Genomic DNA, 25,742 nt, shown 5'->3' with positions numbered 1-25,742 from the left:
AAACCCTACATCTGTTACAGAGGTAGGAAATACAGAGATAGTGAGCATAGGTTGGAGAATACCTACGGAGAGGGACACTGTGTTCTGGTGGTGGACGCAGAACAGGAGGAGCCTGTGGTGGACGCAGAGCAGAAGGATCAGATGGCAGACGAGGATGGGAAGAGATTTGCAGATATGCTGCTCAAATCAGTGCAGGATCTGTCGAGACAAATTGAGGTGATGGAGTAGAGATTCATGGCAGTAGAGGATAGACAGCGTGAGAGCCCACGGGTTTTCCAGGTTGGTGAGGGATCATGTGCATCCCACCATTTGCCAGAGCAGCGTGATATTGTGCAGCAGGTGGCCTCACATGCCCCTACACGCTCTACCATGCCCACTTTCTTAGGAGCCGACACGGGGGCCGTAACCCAGCAAGAGGCAGAGCCCGAACATATGGGCGATTATTTTGCAGAGTACCAGGCCTATGTGTAGGAGTTCGGGGAAGCCCTCTCATTCAGAGATTTTGTTCAGCTCCAGCGGGACAGTAGACCCCGCGACCATCACAGAGGGTACCGACATTACCATGATGGTGACACCCACCGCGCAACGAGTAGATTCCACTTGCCTACGTTTGATGGTTCATCAAACAGTTCGGCAAAGTCTTGGGTGGAGAAGCTAGACATTTATTTCCAACTTAACCAGATGTCGGAGGTAGAGGCCATCAAGGTGGCAACATTGCATTTGGATGGCGAGGCCAAGGATTGGTGGTTTCATGGGATGGTTACACTGGGGCACTCCACAGTGACGACATATGCCGAGTTTACCAGAAGACTGATGGAGCGATTTTATTGGAGGGATCCAGAGCAGCATTTTGTTGAGCTGATGAGGTTCAAACAGACAGGGAGCCCAGAGACCTACATTGCAGATTTCTTGAGGGTTTCCGTGATGGTGCCAGACCTATCCACGACACAGAGGGTCTATATGTATGTTGAGGGGTTAGCAGAGACACTCTGGGGTTTAGTCCGATCCATTAAACCAGCCACACTCCAGGACGCTATCAGCAGGACCCGGGACTTAAAGGATGTCTTACCCAGGACTCAGACACCTTACCCCCAGAGACAGACTTTTTAGTCTAAGGGGAAGGGTGTGAGGATTCCTCCTCCAAAGGGGAATCCAGGACGAGTACAGCTTGATGACGGTGCCAGGAGGGAGCTGAAGAAGAAGCGGTTGTGCTTCACATGTCAGGGGTTGTGGCCACCGGGACATAGATGTGCAGCTGGCAAAGCACATTTTATTGAGGTCTTCTCCGAGAGCATTGGAGAAGAGGATGACGAGGATGATGTGGAGGCAGGAGATAGCCATGCCATACAGGGATCTTTGCCACCTCCACCGCCAGCAGCAGGTGGTGCATCTTTTGCACCTACTGGAGGGGCCCTTGCAGCATTGCGAGGAGTTCCCAAGTATCTGACGCTACGTGTACGTCGGACAGTACGTGGCCAGCGAGTATCAGTTTTGGTGGACAGTGGGGTGACCCACAACTTCATCGATGCCCAGATGGTTGAGCGGAGAGGTATATAGAGGGAGAGGTTCGATGGGTTTTTAGTCTTGGTCCCAGGAGATCAGACCATGACGTGTGCTCGTTATGTTCTAGAGCTTTCAGTGACAATGGGCACCTACACATTGACTGACCACTTTTTCATGGTCGATATTCCGGACACCAACATGATACTGGGTGTTCAGTGGCTTATCACTGTAGGGAAAGTAATGACAGATTGGAAGACCCTAGATATGGAGTGGGATGATGAGAAGACAGGGAGGAATGAGAAGATAAGGGGACAACACACATATCCACCTCAGATTGTTTCGGCTCATCAGAGGGAGGCAGTCTTCTGGAAGGGAGACATAGAGTGGGCAGTGGAACTGCGTGCATTAGAGGCAGGGACTATAGTGCAGACAGTACATCCAGAGATATAGTCCATCCTTGATTGGTATGCCATAGTGTTTGGGGAGATTCCACCAGGACAACCACCGGATCGAGGGTTTGAGCACACCATCGAGGTTGAGCAGGGCATACAGGCCGTGATCACCACCCCGTATAGGCACCCCAAGGCCTATCGGGATGAGATTGAGCGGGCTATCTAGGAGTTGCTGGCTCTTGGGCATATCCGACCGAGCACGAGTCCTTTTGCTTCTTCTGTGGTGTTGGTGAAGAAGAAATATGGTACATTGAGGATGTGCATTGACTACAGGGCCTTGAAGAAGAAGACCCCGAAGAACAGGTATGCCATACCCAGGCTCGATGAGTTGATGGACGAGTTGAGAGGGGCAAGTTTCTTCTCAAAGATTGATTTGAGATCTGGGTACCATTAGATTCGCGTGAGGGAGCAGGACATTCCCAAGACCGCCTTCAGGTGTCACTATGGGCACTTTGAGTTCTTGGTGATGCCTTTTGGGCTAACTAACGCCCCAGCTACATTTCAGTCCTGTATGAATTACAGCTTCTGTAGTCACTTGAGGAAGTTTGTGTTGGTATTCTTTGATGACATTCTCATTTACAGCAGGACTTGAGAGGAGCATCTCCAACACATTGAGACGGTATTACGTATCTTACAGGAGCAGCAGTTCTATGCCAAACTCTCCAAATGCGAGTTTGGGTTGATGCAGATGTTGTATCTGGGACACATCATAGAGGTGGACAGAGTGAGGGTCCATGAGGAGAAGATCAGGGCCATCAGAGAATGGCCGGAGCCGAGAAATGTGACGGAACTTCGAGGATTCATTGGCATTTGTACTTACTACCGGAAGTTCGTTAAAGGTTTCCCGCAGCTTGCTGCACCCCTGACAGATTTGACGAGGAAGGGGGCATTCAGTTGGTCAGATACGACACAGTAAGCCTTTGACAGGCTCAAGGAGGTTATGAGCAGCTGCCTAGTGCTTGCATTGCCAGATTTTACATAGCCATTTATTTTGGAGTGTGATGCGTCGAGAGAGGGGATCGGCGCAGTGTTGATGCAGGGAGGTCACCCTATAGCCTTTGAGAGCTGGAAGCTCCTCCGCATGAGAGGTTGTATTCTATATACGACAAGGAGATGCTGGCCATCATGCATGCATTGGCTAAGTACTGACAGTACTTTGTGGGTAACAAGTTCAGGGTGAGGACTGATCACAACAACCTCAAGTTCTTTTTGGAGCAAAAGCAGCTACAGGAGAGGCAACAGAAGTGGATCAACAAGATCCAAGCATATGACTTTGATATTGAGTATGTCAAGTTTAAGAACAACGTGGTAGCAGATGCCCTTTCACGTAGACAAGCCACGTTGTCTCTTATGAGCTTGGATACAGACTGGAGGGCTCGACTCTTAGTAGAGTATTCCAAGGACAGGTTTGCATCTGAGGTTCTAGATGGGTAGGTGTTAGATGACAGGTACAAGGTGGTCGATGAGATCATCTATTACAGGGACTGGATCTTCTTGACTGAGGGGTCTCAGCTCAAGAAGAAGATACTCCAGGCATCACATGATTCACCATTGGCAGGACATCAATGGTTCACCAAAACCTACAGGGCCATTAGGGAGAGGTTCTCATGGAAGGGCCTCAAGGAGGACGTACTCCAACACATCCGGGAGTGCGATGTTTGCCAGAGGAACAAGGGAGAGATGAGCCATCCCGCGGGATTATTGCAGCCTCTTCCCATTCCGGAGGGGAAATGGGAGAGTATTTCGATGGACTTCATCACAGGGTTGCCCACGGTACAGGGCAAGGATTGCATCTTTGTCGTCGTTGATCGACTGACGAAGTATGCACATTTTTTTGCCATATCCTCACACTATACAACAACATAGGTGGCCGAGCTGTTCTTTAGAGAGATTTTCAGGTTACATGGTCTTCCCAAGACCATCGTCAGTGATAGGGACAGTCATTTCATGGGCGTATTTTGGCAGGAACTTTTCCGGTTGGTGGGGATGGATTTGACACTGAGTACTAGTTATCACCCACAGACAGATGGGCAGACAGAGATAGTTAACAAGTGGCTAGAGGGCTACTTGCGTAACTATGTCAGTGGGTAGCAGCGAGCATGGTTGAGGTGGCTACATCTAGGGGAGTATTGCTACAATACTTCACATCACATGTCCATTGGTATGTCACCATTCTATGCCTTATATGGGTATCATCCTTTATCTTTTGTTGACGTGATGTTTGGTGATAGCAAGGCTCCCAGAGCCAAGATTTGGATCCAAGAGAGTCAGGATATTCTCCGAGCTCTTAAGGATAACATGGCTACAGCACAGAATCAACAGAAGTTGTATGCCGACAGGGGTCAGGTGGAGAGACAGTTCGAGGTAGGGAACATGGTCTACCTATGATTACAGCCATACCGACAGTTGTCACTAAAGCAGAAGGCAGCTGAGAAGCTCAAGCCCCGCTTTTATGGGCCGTATAGGGTGATACACAGGGTTGGACAGGTTGCATATGAGCTGGAGTTGCCCCAAGGCAGCAAGATTCATAACGTTTTTCATGAATCATGCCTGAAAAATTGGGGCAACAGGTGACAGTGACAGATGAGTTACCACCCATGGATGACGAGGGGCATTTGGTATTGCAGCCGGAGGCTATCATTGATACCAGGGAGAGGTAGCTGCGGAGCAGGACGGTTCGGGAATTCTTGGTGAGGTGGAAGAATTTGCCAATGAGGATGCCACTTGGTAGAGTGAGAGGATCTTGCAACATCCATCTCTTCAATTGTTTGAGGACAAGCAACATTTTGCCGGGGGAGACTGTAATATTCCTAATTAGCTATGGCTAATTGGAATATTCGATTTTGTTCAATTTTTGCCTTCTATAGTTATTTGTAAATAAAAAAAAGTGAGGAAGGGGGACATAACTCACTTTAGAATAAAAAGTCACTTCCTAGGTAGCATAATGTTGTGACTTAAAGGGGAGCCAAGGGGGCCAAATGGGGGACGCAGAAATGGAGCCGACGCAGACACATGGGGAGACTGTGTAGGAGGGAAGAACACGTGGTAAAAGAAGCATGCAGGAGGAGGTGAGCCTAGGGATTGTGAGAGGCAGAGGCTATAAAATAGAGAGGAGCCCCCTCATTTTGGATCATTCAGTTATGTGCATTTTGAGCTAGTCGTTTCGACTTCTGAGCACGCTGGCTGTTTAGCTGGTCTGCAACACTGTTTAGTGCATTGAGTGTCTCTGTTCGGAGATCTCACCCTTAGCCCCGGGGGACTTTGAGTGCCTGCTCGGGCAAGGTATTTCCATCGGTATTTCAGCAGTAGTTTTATCAGCATTTCAGCAGCAGTTTCATCAGCATTTTGGAGGACTGCACAACACTTGGAGAGGGACACAGTTCTTTTTGGTTGTAGTGTTGGATTGGGGTTTTGCAGGTGGATTTATGCTGGGAGATTGAGCTAGGGTCCCGCTCTTATCTCATTGGAGGATTTTTGGCAGGGTTTCAGGCAATATTTCAGGCAGAGTTTAGAGGGGATTTCTTCAGTGGCAGCGCAGGGCATTAAGGAACTGCGCAGAACCCCAAGAGAGTGTTTTTCGGGGGTCAACCATTCTAGGAAAGCTTTCTGGGTTTTTCTGGGATTCTTGAGTACAGTCCGAATCAAGAGTTTCAGTGTTTTTCGAGGAGGGGAGCAGCCCCAAATCATCATTTGTTTCCTAGCAACAAAAGCAGCACAGCAACAACATCTATGTAGAGAGGCCTTTCTTGTTATTTTGAGAGTATTTCTTCACTTGCCTTGTGCAAGTTGAGGTGCCATCTGTCTAATCACCTCTTGTACTCATTTTATTGCTCAGTATAATAAAATGGCTTAGCATTTCTCACTGCATTTCTTGTGTATCTGCTTATATTTCCGGTTTACATTATTATATGTTGTTCCACTGTTATTTTATCACTTCTGGGTTATTATATCATTTGCATATATTTGGTTGGAGTTTTTGCTGGGGTTTGAGGAATATTCTGGGCTAGGAATATTACAGTTGGAGTGACGCTGAGAGCGATAGAGGCTGCGCAGAGCCTCAGAAAGCTGACACAGGGGGTTTTCAGGTTGACACAGAGGCCAAGAAGGTTGATGCAGTGCTTCAGTTGTATTGGAGAGGGTTTCGTGGGGCATATTTTCTGAATATCTGCTTCCGAATAGAGAGGTATTACTACCAGGTTATTTTCTATGTCGGGTGCGCTGGTTTGGCACCTCGTTGTACTCAGATAAACTGCATAATAAAATAACCCTTAGAATTGTTGCACTGGTTTTCCCAAGTTGGGTTTTTCTGGGGACGAGTTGTCCAAAAATAATGGTGTCACTTGTTTGTTTGCTATTTCTTTCAACTCTTGATTTGTAGATGGTTAAGACGGTATTGTGTTTATTTCGATATTTATCTGTTTAAATAACGTGTTCGTAATTAACAAGTAGGAGAAATAAACCAGAGAATATAGATAAAATTTCTAATGGGTAATACTTAGAAATTTTAACACAAGGAATTCTTCACATTGATAATGTTGAATTTTCTAAGTCTATCTGTTAGAAAATTAATCTGTATTCTGCTGGTTTATTTCTTCTACTTGTAAATTTTGAACAAGTTATTTAAAACATTTAAATAATGAAATAAACACAATATAGTTACAACATCTACAGATCATCAGCTGAAAGAAAACAAACACACAAGTGACACTATTATTTTTGGACAAATGTTACAAGAAAAACCCAATGCGGGAAACTGGTGCAACTATTCTTAGGGTTTATTACTATGTTGCAGGAAACGTAGGGCAAGGGGGCGTTTCCGTACGGAAACGGGTACGAAACGTTGAAACGTGTATGGTACGGCCTTGAAACACGTTTATGGCCGTACTGCCACGTTTCACGAAACTGAAACGTGGCCAGTACGGCCTGAAACGCGTTTCAGGGCCGTACAACTCACATTTCAGCTTTTTACTTGTATTTTTTTTCAATTTTTTTTTTTTAAAATTTGTTTTCTAATTTATTTGTAGGTTATCCTAGTGACTTCTAGTTGCTTTTAGATGCCTGTCTAAAGTTATAAAAGTGAACTTTTGCCCTAGTGTTGATGTGCAATTCAAGGTAATGTTAAATTCTTAAAGTAAAAGTGATATTCTCCTTTATTTTTCATTTTAACTTAAATTTTTAACATTACCATGAAATGACTCAGGATGTTTGAGAGTGGTTTCGCTCTCATTGGATTTCATATGGAGAAAGTAGAATTTTAGATGTCACTCAAAATCCAACAGACTTATCTGTTTTTCAGGATTTCAGGATTGGTGGGATTGCAATGTTTCCATTGGATTTTATCATGTACTAGGGTATGGAACTTGTATTTAATCAAGAGAACCATGCCCTCTATGCAGGGGAGACTCCCAATAATGAAAAGCATGTAGGGTACTAGGGTATGAAACTTGTATTTAATCAAGAGCACTAAGGTCGTTCGACTATGTAGGAGGAGACTCCCAATCAAGCACGAGACAAGAAATTAGAAATTTCTCGTGGCTGATTTTGGATATTTCTATTTTCATTATGTGATCATTCATGAGTAAATGTGATGTAAATTTAGAGACTTATAGTTTATGCATTGACAACTGACAATTTTATCATAATGTAATAAATTAGAATGTATCATATATGCTTTATGATTGCACATATTTCTTAAATGTCCTATATATATATATATATATATATATATTCGTGTTTCCCCGTTTCCAAAATTTGGGGAGGTCGCGTTTCGTATCGCTTCCCGTTTCGGAAACTCGTACCCGTTTCCCCTTTTCGTGCAACCTAGGTTTATTATTATGTAGTATTTCCTTGAGTAGAATTGGGTGCCTAATTAGCTCACTCGATAGAGAAAAAATACACGGCAGCGGTACCTGTTTATTTGGAAACAGGTATTCAGAAAACCTGTCCCACGAAAACCTCTCCAGTGTCTCTAAAGCTTTGTGTTGGCCCTTCTGGCCTCTGCATCAGCCTCAAACCTCTCTGCGTCAGCGCTTTGAGGCACTGCACAGCCTCTGGGACCTTCTTCGTCACTCCTGTAGTCTCTGCGCTGTCTCTGTTGGGCTCTGCGTGGCCTGAACTAGTCGCTGCCTCTCGCTCTCTGCTTTTGCGCTGGTCTCTTGGCATTGTCTCTGCCTAGTACTCACTACCCCTCGCTGCTGATCACTGGTTCGAATTTGGTTAGCAACGCCGCTCTAGCAAATCGAATGGTTGATCACTCTAGTGTGTTCTCCAACTGACCCTCAAGCCTCCTCTTATACTTTTCCTGTTGGTCCTTCAACAACTGAGATTAAATCTCTAATCAACAACTAAAATTAGATTTGGCTTGATCCATGACTTTTAGAACCTTCTAACCCAATTTTATATTAATACCCATTAATATTTTATTTTTCCTAAGTTTAGACTTAGGAACTCCATTAAAAATATTAATTATTTTAATATCTCCCAAACCGGATACAATCTGTCCAAACCATTTCTGGGTCTTGGAGATCTCATGTGCTTTAGCCTCTCCACCAATTTTCATGGCTAGAGCACATCCGATGCTATCCCAAATCAACAGATAAGGGTGGTTTGGGACCCTGGTATCATGGAATTCATACATGTTGGGATAATATAGTGGTCTGGAGTGGCACATTTGGGACATTGGTATTAATTTGGACCAGCTTGTGGAGCAACAATGTGTGATGGCATTGCTTGAGGACAAGCAATTTCGAGGAGGGGAGACTATAATGTCCCCAATTTTTGGATTATATTGTGATGTGAATAGGGATATTTCCAGAGCTTATGTCATCCAGGTAAGAGGAGAAAGATTACATTATTTGTGGGACTGGATGGTTTTGAGGAGTTTTATGGGGGTTGACTGGGATATCTTGCCATCTTTCATCATCCAGAGCTATGTCATCTAGGTAAGAGGAGAAAGATTACATTATTTGTGGGACTGGACGGTTTTGAGGAGTTTTATGGGGGTTGACTGGGATATCTTGCCATCTTTCATCATAAAGATCAGTTCCGTGCAATCCGATCTTGGTTCCGCTACTTTTTGATGATTTCCGTAAAACAGAGTTATTAACAAGCATATTTTAAGGTGTTGTTTTGGGCTAATTATTTGGAGAAACACCTTAGTGTAATAGCTCGTTGGAATCAAGATGAAAAGATCTACAAGACAGGATGATGAAAAGGGGCTTTGGGAGGCTGATGTGATCATGGTGGCATTGTAAGCATTTTCTAGAGATAGAAGTGACTTTAATTAGTAACAAAAATCACTCATTAAATAAAAGGAGAAAAATAGATTTTATCTAATGGTTAAATAAAAGGGGGAAAAAGTCACTTGGGGAAAAGGAGGGAAATAGTCAATAGACTAAGTAGCTTATTAATAAAATAATAAAAGGAGATTTCTAGAAGATTGGAGAAGATCCGGCAAAATCTTATAAAAGAGGAAAGAAGGTCATTTATCTAGCATTTTGGTTTATGCTTATTTCTTGATGATTGATTGGGGCTCAAACGAGTCTAGTTCTAGGCTTTTAGGCGAAGCTCTCTATCTGGTTTTAGTGGACTTCAAGTGCTACCCTAGTTGGCTTATGGAGAAATCATTCATATTTCTCATTTGATCCTCAGTGCAAGTGATTTTTCAGTTGATTCTCTAGTGTTGAAGTGAAACATATTTGCCAGAGCTGACACTGCTATTATTGGGAGATTGTACTCATCTCAAGAGGTCGAGTTTATTGTTGTTTCCTTTGGGCCGAGTTCAAAAGTGTGGAAGCTGAATACCATTTCCTTTAGGAGGAGGAGTTCAGAATTTATTGAGACAGAGTGACATTGATTTAGAGAGGCCGAGTGCACATTTTCTCAAAGGCCGGGTGCTTGATCTCTTGGAGGCCAAAAGCATATCATCTTGGAGGTTGAGTATATTTCCTAATAGGTCAAGAGCCTATTTTCCTTGGAGGCTGTAGGCATTTTCTGAGTGGAGGCCGAGAGCTAATTTCGAGGGTCGAGTCATTCTTCTTCCAAGGATTGAATTTTTCATTGCAGCAAGAAGCCGAGTCTCACAAATTTATATTCAAGAGCCGAATTGCTTCTTCATTCTTGGCTGACCGAGTTCATTATAGATGAGTTATCTGTCTTTCTTTGGAGGCCGCATTCTATCATTTTGGAGACTGATTCATATTATCTTTGGAGGGGCCAAGTATCATTTCTTTGTGTTGGGTTGATTTCACTCATCTTCTGTGGAGGGCTGAGTATATTTTCTTGAGAGGCCGACCTTCATCTTCATTAGAAGGCCGAGTTTGCTGAAGAGAGAAATTTGCTGAATATATGCCATGATGTTAAATATTATGGTTATGTTGATTATGCAACAATGATAGGGAAAGACTAAGAATATGCCAATAGAGATTTTGAAATTGTGATATGTAAATAAAATGTTGTCTTTGGATTGTTTCTGTTGGGAAACTTGCAAAATGAGTGTTATCTATTGTAGTTATTCAACAAACCAAATGAGATTGAATAATGTTATAATGTTTCTCCATGTGTGTAACTTGTTTTTGTTCAACTTTGATACTTCATTTGGCTATTATTTTGTTGGATGTCATGGCTGGTTTTGTGTTCTTATTTTATGTGTGATATATATGGTCCAAGAAGGGCAGTCGTGTGCATGGCATTGGCTAATATCTAGATTTTAGATGAGGCTTATGTCCTGTTTTGTATCAGGTTTACGAATAACATTTTAAGCACAGCACAACAACTTTGGCTTCGTAAGTTAGGGGGTGCTAAACTTGTTGTCAGTGAAGATGGTAATGGAATTATTAGTGCCGGACAGGCAAAACGCTCATCATCAAAGGCTGTCACTGATTTAAAAGAAGCCCGCCGGGGTGAAATGTGAGAATTTTAATTTCTCTTCTTAAAAGTATATACCTTTAATTATATCTGAAATTTTATATTCTATATAACCTAATATGCTAGTATTTTTAAAGATACATTCCTTTCATCACCTTAATTGTCACTGGGAATGATAGATTTAGGCAGAGGAAGGCAGAAGAAGAAAGAAAGAAATTAGATCACGAAAGACAAATGGGAACAGATGTCAAAGAGCAAAATGTATATCAAACAGTCAGTTTATCATCTGAAAGTGATGATGCCCATGAAGAGAGTGATGGAAAAATGAACAGCATATCTTCAGAAAAGGTAGTTACTACAACTCGAATCCTCAATGAAGAATCTAATGAAAATGGGTTATAAGTATAACAAGGGATAAATTTTGTACCAATGCTGAATCTAGGTACAGGTTTTTTGGGTATACATATCTTTCTTTTAATTGCGATGTTCCTTTATTGGCTTGATTCTTTTTCTAATTTCTGCCATCATTCTTGATTGCATCAAAGACATATTTTGACAAAAGTAGAACCTCTTGCAGAAAGAAAGAAAGAAATTATATTGAAGTTCATGGATGGGCAACTAGCAGTCACAGGACTTTCGAATACAACATATAGATTATATATATCTTTCTTTTAATTGTGATGTTCCTTTATTGGCTTCATTCTTTTTCTAATTTCTGCCATCATTCTTGATTGGGTCAAAGACATATTTTGCAAAAGCAGAACCTCTTGCAGAAAGAAAGAAAGAAATTATATTGAAGTTTATGGATGAGCAACTAGTAGTCCCAGGACTTTCAAATACAACACGTAGATTATCCCAAGGGAGTTTTCATGCTAAGTATAAAAAATAGGAAACTACAAATAATAAAGCTTACACTTTGTTCATTGGTGAGTTTGACAATTTATTCAACTTCCTGCCAGGGCTTCTTTCTTGGTTCTGTTACCCCACCCAAATGGGATATCTTCAAAAGGGATGAGACTGGGGGCAAATCTTGAAAAATTTGGTGAGTGATTATGCCTCAAAACCTAGCATCTAAGCCAAAAGAAGTCCATGTTATGTAGTGGAGGCCCTGTTACCCTCACATGTAGCATTAGGATTTCTGAGTTGAAGAACTTTCCCAAGCAGACTGTGTCTAGAGGATGTTGCCTTTCAGGCCAATATGTTAATCTTTTGGATGCATATTTGTTCATGGACCATCTCGTTTTGTCATCTTTTCATTTTGGAGGACTGCTATGATGCCTATTCTGGTATTGACTATTATTGTTGATGCATCATAGTATATATCGCACTAATATCAATCCCCATGTCCATCAAAAATCATATCAACATCATCTGGCAAACATCACGTGAGAGGTAACACCAAGAAGAGAGAGATGGGTGACAAGAGACAATTAGGGGATATGATATGAAGAAAGTGGAATATTACATAAAACCCCAAATGGTCATCATTTTCACACTTTGTACTGTATCCAGATTCCAAACTAGTTTCAGTCCTTATGATCTCATCAAGGAACTTGTGGGAAAAAATGAGGGCTGTTACCTAGTATAAATATTCCCTAGAGTCTTTATGAAAATTAACCTACATGAGAAATTGTTTTTCTCAAAATAAGCATTTGTGGGTAAGTCGCACCCCCAAAAAACTTTCAATAGAAATAAAGATATAATATAAAAAATTGTGTTTGTCTCCTAATTTGATTCTTTGATGATGATTACCTGCTGCACATAAGAAAGGAACTCAATTTCTTTTGGTTTCTCCAACAAACTTTGGGTTGTGGGATTTGTTTGAGTGTGGTGTCTTATTGGAAAAGCTGAAAGAGTGTAGGGTTCAGAACTTTAGGTGGCTTCCAAGTTCAGATTTTTGGAAGCCATATTGTAACCCAAATTTTATTAAAAGTGGGGGCAGCATCTTTCTCTTTCAAATTTATTAAAACAAAGTTGGTCAAGCAATGCTTCTTTTCCCTAACAAAGACTCTACCAAAACAATGCAGTTGCAATTTCCTTTGTTATCCACCGTAGGTGTTTGACGAACTAATCCCTTAGCAAAATGAAGGGTCTAGGATATCTTTCATATTTGCTTAGGTCATTAATCAGAAAGGGTTATTGTGAGGCTTTCAGGAAGAAAAGGAATATTGATTAACATTTCGAGGCTTCTAATAGCACCCAATGACCAAGATCTGTGTTGTCCTTGAAGTAAATGATGTCAATTAAATCCACAAATTGATGGAAGATAGGAGTGATTTTTAGATTGAAGGTACATGCTAGTGTACTTGCTACCTCTATGATCTGCACATCAAAATATTTAAGTTCAACAAAGATGCAAACTTAGGGTATGTTACCGCAAAATCTAGTAGGCCTAGTGCAAAGCCTCACTAAGCTACCTAGGTCTTATGGCAACAACTAGATTGGCTACTACTGTCGACTCAGTGGCCTTTGTCCAGCTATTTAGTGGTAGATGTTATCCCCACAAGGGAGGCTTCCCTAAAGAAATCACCCAACAAGATTTTCAATAAACAAGGGTTGAAGGGTGTTATATGGTTTAATGGTTATGGAGGAAGGTACTGGCAGGACCTTCATGGCCATGATAAGAGATACAAGCAGTCAAGCACACTTTCCACCAAACCCAATGAACTAGAAGAGGGCTGCTATAAAATAGGGTTTTATTAATATGCAGATTTACAGCGTGCAGAAGCATATAGCATCCAAGAAATGGCCTATAAGGGTTACATTCAATAAAATATCGAAGACTATCCAGAGTTAAGCTAGGGAAAGGAAAAAAATTATCATTTTTCATGGTTTAAGATGCATAAAACAACAATAAGAGCATAAATGTCAATCCTAATTTTGAGACAATGCAACTAATGCTAAAAATTTCCTTTCAATGTATTAAATGCAATTTTTATCAATAGAATAATAACATATAGATTCAAAATTACCATAACATGCAAATTAAAACGAAACCCTAACCCTAGTTAGCAAGAAATTAGAAAGCTAGTAAAAAGTTAAGATGATCACCACAACTAGACTCATTGGTTCTCTGAATTGGGCATTGGAGTCAATTAAGGCGAGGCCTATGTTAGAGGGTTGTGGATGAAGAGGGTGGAAGACCAAATTTCGTCCCTTAGAAACCCTAGTAACATCTCTATATGAGAGATTTAAGGTCAAAGGATGCATGAACCAAGTTCCTTTGATGGATTGTTGCAAGACAAATTTTTACATCCCATAAAGAATCAAGATTTCGTAGAAAGATATTATGCTTTTCAATATGGCACAATAGAAACCCTAATTTCAGAAATATAGCATGCAAAATGGAAGATGATAGCAATAAACTTACACAATTCCAACAAGAATCACTTCATCAAGCCCTAAATTGAGAAGGCACTAGTCCTTTTTATTGTGGCAATCCTTGAAATCCTAAATTCATTCCAAATTTTGTCTAGGGTAAATTATGGTTTTTTTAGAACAAAATCATACATTTTCAGCATTAATTATCTTGGATGTTACTGTCCTAGGGCTAGTGTTTGTTATTAATTAATTGGAAAAGTTAAAGTGTCATTTTACAAGAATTTTATGGTTTATTTAAAAAAAAATCATACATTTTCAGCATTAATTATCTTGGATGTTATTGTCCTAGGGCTAGTGTTTGTTATTAATTAATTGGAAAAGTCAAAGTGTCATTTTACAAGCATTTTCCAACCCTTTTTAAGGCTGGCATCTACGGTTTTTAGTGCTTTTATATTTCCTTAAATCTAAAAAAAATGTTGTATTTATTCTCTAATCCATTCATTCTCTTATCCCTCATTTTTGCACTTTTCTAAATTATAGATTTTGGGGCTAGTTTTATTGTTGTTATAAACTATTCTCTTCCTTCTATTTCTTATTTAAAGAGCTAGTTTCTAGCAAACAAGCGTAATTTCTAGACTGTGTGTGTTTGAGAACCTATTTAAGCCTCTGTTTGCTATCCTAAGCCTTTAGACTGAGCCATATAGACCTTTGAACTCAAATCTTAGAATTTCGCTTTAATCCACCCTATACTCTAATTCCTGTTCTTATCCTTCAGTGGAAGTCATTGTAGAGCCTCTAGGGGAAACTTAGCCTAAGGTAATTGTGTTATTGGGTTTTTTTTATTTGTAATATCTACTAGGGAAGGCTCCCTTTTGTTGGATTGTTTCCATCACTAAATGAGGGGAGTTGTTGCAAAGGGATAGGGAGGCTAGCCCTATGTGGACCCAAAATGGGAATGTGGACCCAGGTGGGAGAAAATATGAATGGGGGTATAATGAGTGGATAGGGAGTAATATGTGCGGATAAAGGAGTGGGACTACACACCCAAAGTTAGGGTTTCCCAAGTAGTAGCACCCTAGAACCAAATGGTTAATAAAAGAGATCCCACGGGACTAAGATCCTAGCATAACAACCAAAAGAGATCAAGGGGACAAGAGTGCAAACTAAGCCCACTCTTTTCGCAATATCCCCCTATCAATCCATACCCAGAAATATCCATGATAAGTAAACCCAATACTCAATTACCAAATGACAAGACATACCTTTAGATTCGGGAGGCTCACCTTCAAACATACAATTATTACAGGTGTGTGAGGGACCACATGGCTAGCTCAAGTGGCAGAGAAATGGCGCAATGAGCTAGTAGGAGGCATCAAGGGGCTACTGGCTGTCAACTGAGGCTCATCATGGAGAAAAAATTCCCCTGGGGATATCACCCACAAAGTGGTGGGTAACACGTCCAACACACACAATGGAAACCCAAGGGTTTTTGTCCTTGGGCTTGTTGAAGCTAGAAAATTCGTTCTCCAAACCTCACTATAACAAATAAACAACCAAACCAAGATGTTCCAAATGATCTCATTCTCCTCCTTTTAAAGGCTCGATAGATAGATCTCCAATCTTCTAGAAGTATTTTATTTTGATTATCTTAGTATTATTCTAGAAGCTCCCCCTTGACTTCATTTAAGTGGCTTTTAATTTTATTTTACTTTACTCAAATCACTTTTGGCCTTTTTCCTTCAATTAATCAATTTCCCCTTCTTTTATTTAATTAAGTGACTAATTAAAGTCACTTTTAATTCGGGAAAATGGTAAATTACCCACCATACTTTCTATAGCCACTGAAAATCACTTCTCATCATCCCATCATGTTGATCTTCTCATTCCAATTCCAACGAGCTATTACATTAAGATGTTCCATCAAATATTCCTCTTAGAATGCCACCTTAAGCATAATTAATTAAGTTAGACTCAATATTAACATCATTTTACAAGAATTATCATAATGTAATGAAGCCAAAAGCAAGTTGTGTAGATTTGACCTTGATGATGGAATATGCCAAGTGAACGTCGTCGAATCCCATAAAACTCCTAAAAACCCCTTCGAGACCTCTGATGATGTAATCCTGCTCCTGTGACCTGGCCATCACGTACCCCGCAAATCCATCCTCGCTGTACTGTAGAGGAAACTCAAAATGGGTACATTATACTTCTTCCAAGAATTTGAGTTAATAGATACTCTGTTCCTTCCCTTAATCATCTAAAACATATTGAGAACCTTGATCTCAAACCTTAGAGTAAAGTTAGTTTACTTGCCCCAGTTTGTTTGAATCTTGTTTACACTCCAAGGAAAACTTGGAATAGTTTGATTCTTAGACTCCATATGCCGTAGATTGAGAAGGCACTAGTCTATCTCTCTTGTGGAAATTGCCTAATTATAAAAAATGTTTTTCTTTTTGTTTTATGGTAAATTAGTATTTACAAGAAAATCTTATACTTTCAGCGTTAAATGACTTATTGATCTATACCTTAGGGTTAGACATTGTTGAAAAGTGCATTAGAGAAGTAAAAATGTTTCTTTACATGCATCTTGCAACCATTTTCTAGGGCTAACTTTGAGGGTCTTATTGTTGTTGTATGTCGTTTATAACCATCAAATATTGCTATAATTTATCTCCTAGTTTACTTCTATATTTAACCTTTATTTTACACTTTTATATCATAGTTTGAAACTTTCAAGAACTTAATTTGTTGTTATAAACTATTGTATTGATGCAATTTGTTGATTTTAAACTTGTGTTCCACGGGGACTCCCCCCCCCCCTAGGGGTCGAGTTTCCTAGCTCCCTCGCACTTTGGGGACCTGGGGATGAGAAGGGGTCATTTCCCCACGCTCCCAAAAAATAGGGTACACAGGGGGACGTGCCAGGGGGTTGTTTCCTCCCGTTGAGGGGTTGTTTCCGAAAAAGGGGTCGTGGGGGGTCGAGGGGCGTTGTTTCCCTTTGACCAAATTCGATTTTTTTAAATGAAAATTTTTAAATCATAAATTTAATTTTTTTATCGGGCAAGGGTTTTTGTTTAACTTTTCAAGTTAACTTGTTAAGTGTGTTTGCTGCCCTCCCTCCCTCACTGTATTCGTAACACTCGGATGCCATCACGCCGCTGATACCATTGCTGCAACACTCGGACGCCATCACTCGGACCGTGGACACTCGTCGCCATCGTTGTTGGAAGCCACGCTGCACCTGAAACACCGTGGATGTCGTCACTTGAAGGCTGAAGCATTGTGGACGTCGTCACCTAAAGCACCGTGCTGACTTCTGCTTGACCACTGCACCGTGCTCACTGCTACTGCTGCCTGACGAGTGATCACCGCACCGTGCTACTGCTGCCTGACCAGTGACCACCGCACCATGCTACTGTTGCCTGACCACTGCACCGTGCTGCCTGAAGGCTGATAGTCCATTGTCCAGTTTGCAGCCTCCATCCCCCATCGACAGTCAAGCTGTAATAGTAAGTACCCACTGTTGTTTTTTAAATTTTTCCATTTTTTTTTTTTTGTAAATTCAAAAATTGTAATTTTAAAAAATTTTCTCAGTCTTGTAGGCTGTGTTTTTTATTTTTTATTTTTAAACTTGACTGTGTTTTTAAAAAAAATGTGAAACTTGACTGTGTTCTTTTCATTTTTTTTTTTAGTTTTGACTGTGTATTAATTTTAAGTTTTTTCTTGTAAATTTAAAAAAACAAAAATTTAGTGTTCAATGTGTGTGTTGTTAGTATTAGTCAGATCGTGTAATGTTTTTAAAATTTTTTATTTTCACTACAAGCTGCAACCTACATTTGTCATTCAACTTACAAAGTTACAACTATGAGTCAGAATTAGACTTCTTTTGGGAACAGTGGGAATAGTGACAACAGCGACAGTGGTAGTGAGCCACAAGATGCACAAGAAGAAATTGAATGCAGTGACAGGGGGGCAAGAAACCAAAATAGACATGGTGTAGATTCTCGAGGCCCACCTGGAAAAATTTGAAAAGGGGACATTTAATCCTCTAAAACTGCTTCTAATCTATGCAACCAGACTGCCGGAAAAGAATTCAAAAGTTGGTGGTGGCTCACGTGATAGGGTCTGCAATATTTGTGGGCATCACTTTGTTGGCAGCTATACCAAGGTGAAGCAACACATTTTGGCTATTACAGGTAAAGGAGTCAATATGTGTCCCTCAAAGAACTTGAATTCAGCTCAAAGAGAGCAACTTTGGAGGCTAGAAAGGGCAACCACTGGAAAAGGATTGTTTTCTAGCAGACATGTTGATCCATCCACAAATATTCCTCCATTCAGTGCTTTATCAAAAAAGACAAAGGTTTCTATTGGTGCATCTCGTTCTTGTGCAATGGGTGGTACAATGTCTGGGATGTACAACATTCTAGATCGAGATGACACAGAGGATGCGATTGGCAAATTTCTTTTTGCCAATGAAATTCCCTTCCTTGTTGTTCATTCTCCTTATCACAAGGAAATGGTCCAAGCAATTGCAAGAATAGGGCCTTCATATGTACCACTCGAAGAACATAAGCTACAAACAACAATTTTAGATAGACAAGTGTCCAAAATTAATGTGCAAAAAGAGAGAATGAGACAAACATGATTGAGGTTTGGTTGCTCTATTATTATGGATGGATGAACGGACATCCGAAAACGCCCACTAATCAACATCATAGTGACATCTTCAGAAGGTCCATTCTTTCTTAAAGCTGTTGACTGTTCTGGAAAGCGCAAGGATGCATCTTTCCAATTTTAGCTTCTTCGAGAAGCTATAGAGGATGTTGGGCTTGATAATGTGCTGTAGGTTGTGACAGATGCAACAACAGTTTGTAGATCAGCTGGGTTATTGATTCAAAACAGGTATCAACATATTTTTTGGACTCCTTGTTGTGTGCATGCACTCAATAATGCACTAAAGGACATTGGCAAGATTCAGTGGATATCAGACTTGGTGATAACTGCAAGAGATGTGTAGATGTTTATCTGCAACCACCAGACCTCCTTGGCTATTTACAGGGCTCACACGAGGAAGGAATTCCTCAAGCGCACTGATACTAGATATGCTAACTATTTTCTCTTATTGGAGAGGATACTAGAGGTACAAGTACCTCTACGATCCTTGGTTGTGAGTTCAGAGTTGGCAAGGTGGTCAAAATCAAAGACAGACACGGGGAAGAAGGTCAGGCTTCAGGTGTTGGACAATGATTGGTGGGCAGATTGTTCTTATTTGGTGTCATTCTTGGGCCCTGTTGTGGAGGCCATTCGTTATACTGATTCAGATGCTCCTAGTCTTGGAGAAATCTATGAGACCTTTGATAGCATGTTGGGTCGTGTGAAGGTAGCCATTCAGCAGAGGGAGCCCTCATTAGAGTTCTATACATCCCAGATTCAACCCATCATTCAGCGTAGGTGGGATCGCATGAACACACCTTTGCACATGGCAACATATGCATTAAACCCAAACTGGTATGTTAAGAGACCTGGGAGGGTGCTTCCTGTTGATGATCCTGAGGTAAAGAATGGCTTCCTAGATGCAATTGCAAAGATATACAATGAGGAGGAGGGGGAAAGATTTCGAAGATAGTTTGTTCAGTTTGCATCTCTTAGTGGCCCCTTCAACACATGTGGTTCTCGGGCAGATCGCATAGATCTAGCCCAAGATGACCTGATTGGTTGGTGGAGGATGCATGGGGATAGTGCTCCAGAGCTCAAAGATCTAGCTATGTGTTTGTTGTCTTAGATTGCTAGTTCCTCTGCAGCAGAGAGGAATTGGTCCACATATAGCTTCATCCACTCTATCAAGAAGAACAAGCTTACCTCTAAAAGAGCGGAGAAGTTAGTTGTTGTGCACAGTGGCCTACGTCTTGAGCATAGGAAGACACCTGAGTATTTGAAAGGACCAGCAACATGATGGGATGTTGATCCAGAGGATGATGCACAGGTAGATATGGAGGAGAGACTTGATGAGAAACAGATGGGGTTGGTTGGTGTGCCACTAAACATGTTTGAGAATGCTAGTGATTTAGATTCAAATGGTGATATGGTTGATCCTGATTTATTCATGCAACAGTTGGATGCAGAGACTAGCGGGGCATTACCTTGAGGCTTGAGCAAAATTATGCTTGTTTATCTTTTGATATGTTAATGTTCTTATGTTATTCTGACTCTATAAATTTTTGACTCTTGATGTATCAGACTTGACTTTTATAATTCTATAAAATTTTGACTCTTGAGGTATCATACTTGACTTTTATAATTTTATGTCAATATTCACTGTTCAATATTGAATGTTCATAGTAGGAAGTGGAACATCAATATGGTTTAATGATAATGTATGATGTATGATTATAAATTAGAATTTTAAATTTATATGATAATGATATTCATATCAATGATCATGCTTTGTAGGTTTTAATTTTTCGTTTTAAATTTGTTTCAGTGATATGATTCATTATAAATTATATTTTCTATTTATAAGTTTTTAAGACCCCGACGTCCCCCCATGTTTCCTAAAAATTGGTGGGGAGCTTTTGCATAGGCTGCTCCCGTGTATCCTTGGTCCCTCGCCCCCTCGTCCCGAAACCTTGGTGGAACATTGTTTTAAACCCTATTTCGTGTTTTTTTGGGTATTCCCTTGTTTGGTTTGTTCATGTTGAAATATGTAACTAGGTTCGGTCTTCATAATGTCTTATGTAATCTTGATTTGATGTAAAAGAGAAAAGAAAATTATTATTATTATTTTGGCATGGGTTTCATGCTCTCAAGGTCATTTTATTTATAGGTAAAAGCACCCATTTTGTGCTTCTAGGCTTTGTCATAGAGTCAAAGAAGTCAAAGAGTCATTGTCATATGTAAAATACCCTATTAGACATTTTGTATCATGTAAGAGAAATTTATTATGAGTCAAAAGAGTCAAAAGTCTCCCTCTAAGACCAAGTCAGCCTGCAAGAAGACTAGTCGGCCTACAATGATGAAGTCAGCCTAATTAGGGCTTCCTGGAAGCCTATATATAAGAGGTGCTCGACCTCATTTGAAGATCATCCAACAAGTTCGATCACAAGGACAAGGAGGAGATAAAAGAAGGTAAGTGAAGAGGAGAAGAACAAAAGGAAGAAAGAGCAAAGTTCTAAAGACAAATTTTGGGCTACTTCCTCACATGTGCGAAAAGTATTAGGGCATCCATTGTTGCAGCCAAAACTCAAATTGCAATCCACTAAAAGGACCGAAGTCTGAAGCTAAAACATCAAGTTTGGAAGCCGAGTTATTAAGGAACAGAAGCGAGCAAGAAGGACACCTTGTTTTGACCTACATCTCCCACACGTGCGAAATTGAAAAAATTACAGGAGCGCCGAAAAGTGCAGACCTGAAGCAGATGGTGAAAATCTCAAGTGTTGAAGTAGTTTGACTTGGGTTGACTTTGTGAAGGACAAGCTCATCAAAGGAGAGGTTGACTTGGTCTTGGAGGGGTCTTTGTCTTGGGTCTTATGTCTTGGAATTCGTCATTTGAAGATTCTATAAGAAGAGAGGAATTCTTGTGGGTTTTCCTCTCAAATGAGAGGTTTTGGCCCTAGCTAGCAACCTATATATTGTGTCCTCTTGTTCTATTGATATTCATAATTTGGTAGTCGTTTGATGATAAGAACACTATAATAATTAAGTGAAGAAGAAGCTAATTAAAACTACATTAAGTTCAAGTAAAAGAACAGAACAAGCAATTATCAAATTAAAGAGAAATCACCCTAATCTAGCTGACCTAGATTTCTCAATAGTTCGGGAAACCTATTTGAGCCTATATAAGTCAAATATAACCTCTAGATTGAACCATAACAACTTTGAAGCCAAATATGGAAATTACTCCTTTTCCACCTTGAACCCCAATTGGCTATATTGATCTCTGGTGGATATTTATTATAGTGTCCTTAGGGGCTCCTTAGCTTAAGTTTATTGGGTTACTTGATCTCCATGTCCTACCAAGGAATGCTCCCTTGTGGTGGATTATGTCTATCATTAAATTGAGGGGAATTGTTATTGAGGTGATAGTGGCCACAATCCCATTGTTGCACTCAATCTAGGTTGCCTAGTGAGGCTTTGCACTAAGTTGCTAAATTGTGTTGTAACCGTGAGAGTGGTGGCATTTCCATTGTTGCATTTGATTTAGGTTTCCTAGTGAGGCTTTGCACTAAGGTGCTAGTTTTTTCTATAATAGGATTTTGGGAGGTCTTAAGTTCAAGTCCAATTGCTAGAAAATTGATTGTTTGCACTAGGTGGGGTGTTTTCAACAAGGTGGCCACTTTTGTACATGTTTCCTCAAAATATAGCAAGTCTTTTTAGAGGCCTTACAAGACAAAGGCTAGACCAAGATACAATAATGGGGTGGAGGCCACTGTCACCTTAGCACTCCATCCTTTACTTTCTAGCGGAGTTTCACCCTGAGGGAGGCAGCTTAGTATAGGTCGCCAAATAGATATTTTAAGGAAATAGTTCAAAGGTGACAACTTTAATAGGCTTACGTAGGGCATTCAAACTAAGAACAAGGGTCACTCCACTGGAATAAGGAATAATGTGCCCTCCAAGGTACGTACGAAGAGTACTTATAGCCTTAGGTTTGAGTAACATGTTATAAAAGTGGCACACTTAGGGATATAAGACCAAGAAAAGGTTTGTAAGATAGGCATGGTTAACAAGATGGAACCACAAGCCTTCAATATGCCCTAAGTTGAAGTCTTAACACTAGATTGGCATTTCCTAGGGATAAAATTCCTAGGGTTTTTGCCATCATCCCGAGGGATGCTATTTTAAGAAGCTATTCCAACCATGCAAAAGGATTTTGATTTTACAAGGTCCAAATTGCAATGATAGCCTCATAACAAACTAACGACTTGACCCTAGTTGAATTTTGCCCTATGCCCTAGCCCTAGCCCTAGTACTTTGCCTTGAAGCGCCAAAATTGCTTAGGAGAGAGAAAATAATGAAGTTATAGTAGTGTTTGATCATTTATGTGGAAGCCAATGCCTACTTCTTGGGTGATGGAGTCTAAAGAAAAATTATTATGGAGATATCAAACCCTAGAAGGGAGTAAGGGGGAAAACCCTAATTTTCCTCTTCAAAACCCTAGTTATCACTCAATATGGGGTTAAAATCAAGAGAAAATATTTCTATGAGATTCTCAAGGGATGTTCAAGATTCTTTAATTATAGCATACAACATTCCACCAAAGTTTGATATAAAGATATGCAATTAGGCAAGGAACATAGAAACCCCAACGAAATATATTTCATGCAATAACCATAAAAGGTATTCAATAATAAAAATACTCACATGATATCCATGAAAAATCCTTCATTATCCCAAAGTAATGTCTCCACAACAAGGACTAGTCTCCAATAGCAAAAATATCCACAAAGATCACATCTCCACAAGAATACCAAACTACAAGAGCTAGAGCGAAATCTCTAAGAGGCTCGAAAAAATCCACAAGTGATGATGAAATGTAACAATGAGGTGACCTTTATTTATATGAAGTCTAACTCACGTAGTTTTAGCTAATGAAGCCCTTGTTTCCTTAAAATATATTAGGTCTTGAGGGGAGCTCACAATAAAAGAGCTAGACCAAGCAACAACGAGGTGGATGCCCATTGTCACCGCAACATACCACCTCCTACTCTTTTGTGGATTTTCACAAGGGAGTCTTCTCGATTTAAGTCACCTAGAGGATATTCTTGGTATAGGGTTCAAAGGTGGCAATTGAATAGGCTCAGACAGGGTACTAGGACTAAGAACAAGGCTCAATTCTATGTAATAAGGAGAGGCGTTCCCTCAAAGGAACCTATAAAGGAGGTTGAATAGGCTTACTTGAGATACTCTGATTAAGGACAAAGCTCAATCTTACTAGACAAGGAATAACATACCTTAGGAGCAACCTACTAAAGGCTCAAGGAGGGAACTCCAACTAAGAATAAGGTCCAATCTAGTGAAAAGAGGGATAACATGCTCCCCAAGGGACCTATCAAAAGTACTTATCGCCTAGGGTTTAAGGGATAAGCAATGATAACGTCTTACTATGGCACATAAGACTAAGAAAAGGCTTATAAAAATTGGTATGATTGACAAAAGGAGTAAAAGGCCTCCAAGTGCCCCTTAGTTGAAGCCTTAGAGTAGAATTAGGGTTTTTCCAACCCTAGAGTAGAATTAGGGTTTTTCAACCCTAGGGAAGCAATTTCAACCATGCATATTGCTAGATTTCGATGTTTTAAAGATCAACAAGGTGAAGTGACTTCAAATTAGTTCAACACCCAAGCTCTAGTTGAATTTTTCTTCAAATCCTAACCCTAGTAGCTTGCCTTGAAGGGATGAAATTTTAAGGGCTTAAAAATTTAGGGGTCAAAATTTTCAAAGCCAAAATTTTAGGGGTTGAAAACTTGGGGCTGAAAATTTTAGTGCCAAAATTTCGGTGCTGAAAATTTAGGGGCAAAACGTTTAAGGAAAAAAGTTTTGGGGCTCAGAATTTTGGAGACCAAAATATTTAACGCTGAAGTTTTAGGAAGAGAAGAAAAAGAAGAGATTTTTGAAGCTTTTGATTTTGTTTTGATCATCTATGTGGAAGGCCAATGCTTGACCTTGGGTGGTGGAGTCTAGAGGGAGATCTACGTAGGAGAAAACTATAACCGAGAATGGAGTAAGGGAGTATGAAAACCCTAGTTTCATACCCTAGCTATCATTTTATGAGGGAAAAAAGTCATCAAGGAGAGATTAACATGAAGATCACTCAAGGGATTGTAACACAAAATCTTAAAAGGGCAATGCATACAATCCCATTGCCAAGATTTCAGAATAGTTTTTTTAACAAAAACTAGCACATAAAAATCCTAACATTATCCATTCCATGCACTAGCCATAAAGATATTCAAATACATAGAATACTTAAAATAAAAATGCATGAACCAATCCATTATTGTTCCAAAATGACATATCCAAAGTAAGAGAAAAGCCCCATAAGCAAAAACTCCACAAAAGATCACATCTCCACATGATATAAGTTAATTTCAGCGAGGTTGAAATCTTTTAGAGAGGCCCAATTGATCCACAAGTGATGATGAAAACATAAGTGAGGTGACCTCTATTTATATGAGGTCTACCTCAAACAATTTTGAGCCTAATGAAGCCCTTAATAACAAGTTTGACATAAGATAGACATGGGTTACAAACCAACCTACTAGCTTAATGACAAATTAGACCATAAATGCTCACATGTGTGAGTTGTAGCCTCTCATAATGTTGATGTCAATCGCTTTTAGGGCTCCAAATGCCATGCCAAGGTGTGATGAGGTGTGGAAAGTATCAAAGTGTCTGGATCATCCAAATTTTGAGGAAATGCCCCCAAATCCTCCTCTGGGGTACCAACATGTGGTCTCCATGGGTCTCCAATATTGGAAAATGTAACTATGTTCAGTCTTCATAATGTACTTGAGTCATCATGTAATGTACTTGTCAAAAGAATAAAGAAAATGATTATTATTATTATTATTGTGACTTATTAAAGCATGGGTTTCATGCTTG

General features: G+C 40.2%; 1 protein-coding gene across 1 annotated transcript in view; it reads left to right on the top strand.

Annotated features, from left to right (window-relative positions):
* LOC149150869 (inner membrane protein PPF-1, chloroplastic-like) overlaps positions 1–25,742 on the top strand; it is a 380,356-nt gene that overhangs the window by 297,020 nt on the left and 57,594 nt on the right. Inside the window, exons 9-10 of the mRNA XM_089437957.1 lie at positions 10,695–10,862; positions 11,000–11,168. Coding sequence (XP_089294083.1) covers positions 10,695–10,862; positions 11,000–11,168 — 337 coding nt within the window. The remainder of the gene's footprint in view (positions 1–10,694; positions 10,863–10,999; positions 11,169–25,742) is intronic.

This window comes from Pinus tabuliformis, chromosome 9 (genome assembly GCF_031772625.1).
Source record: "Pinus tabuliformis cultivar Carrire ecotype Pingquan chromosome 9, CPIR1, whole genome shotgun sequence".
NCBI classification, from domain to species: domain Eukaryota; kingdom Viridiplantae; phylum Streptophyta; class Pinopsida; order Pinales; family Pinaceae; genus Pinus; species Pinus tabuliformis.
The sequence above is the reverse complement of the archived record's forward strand: the minus strand, read 5'-3'. Positions and strand labels throughout refer to the sequence as shown.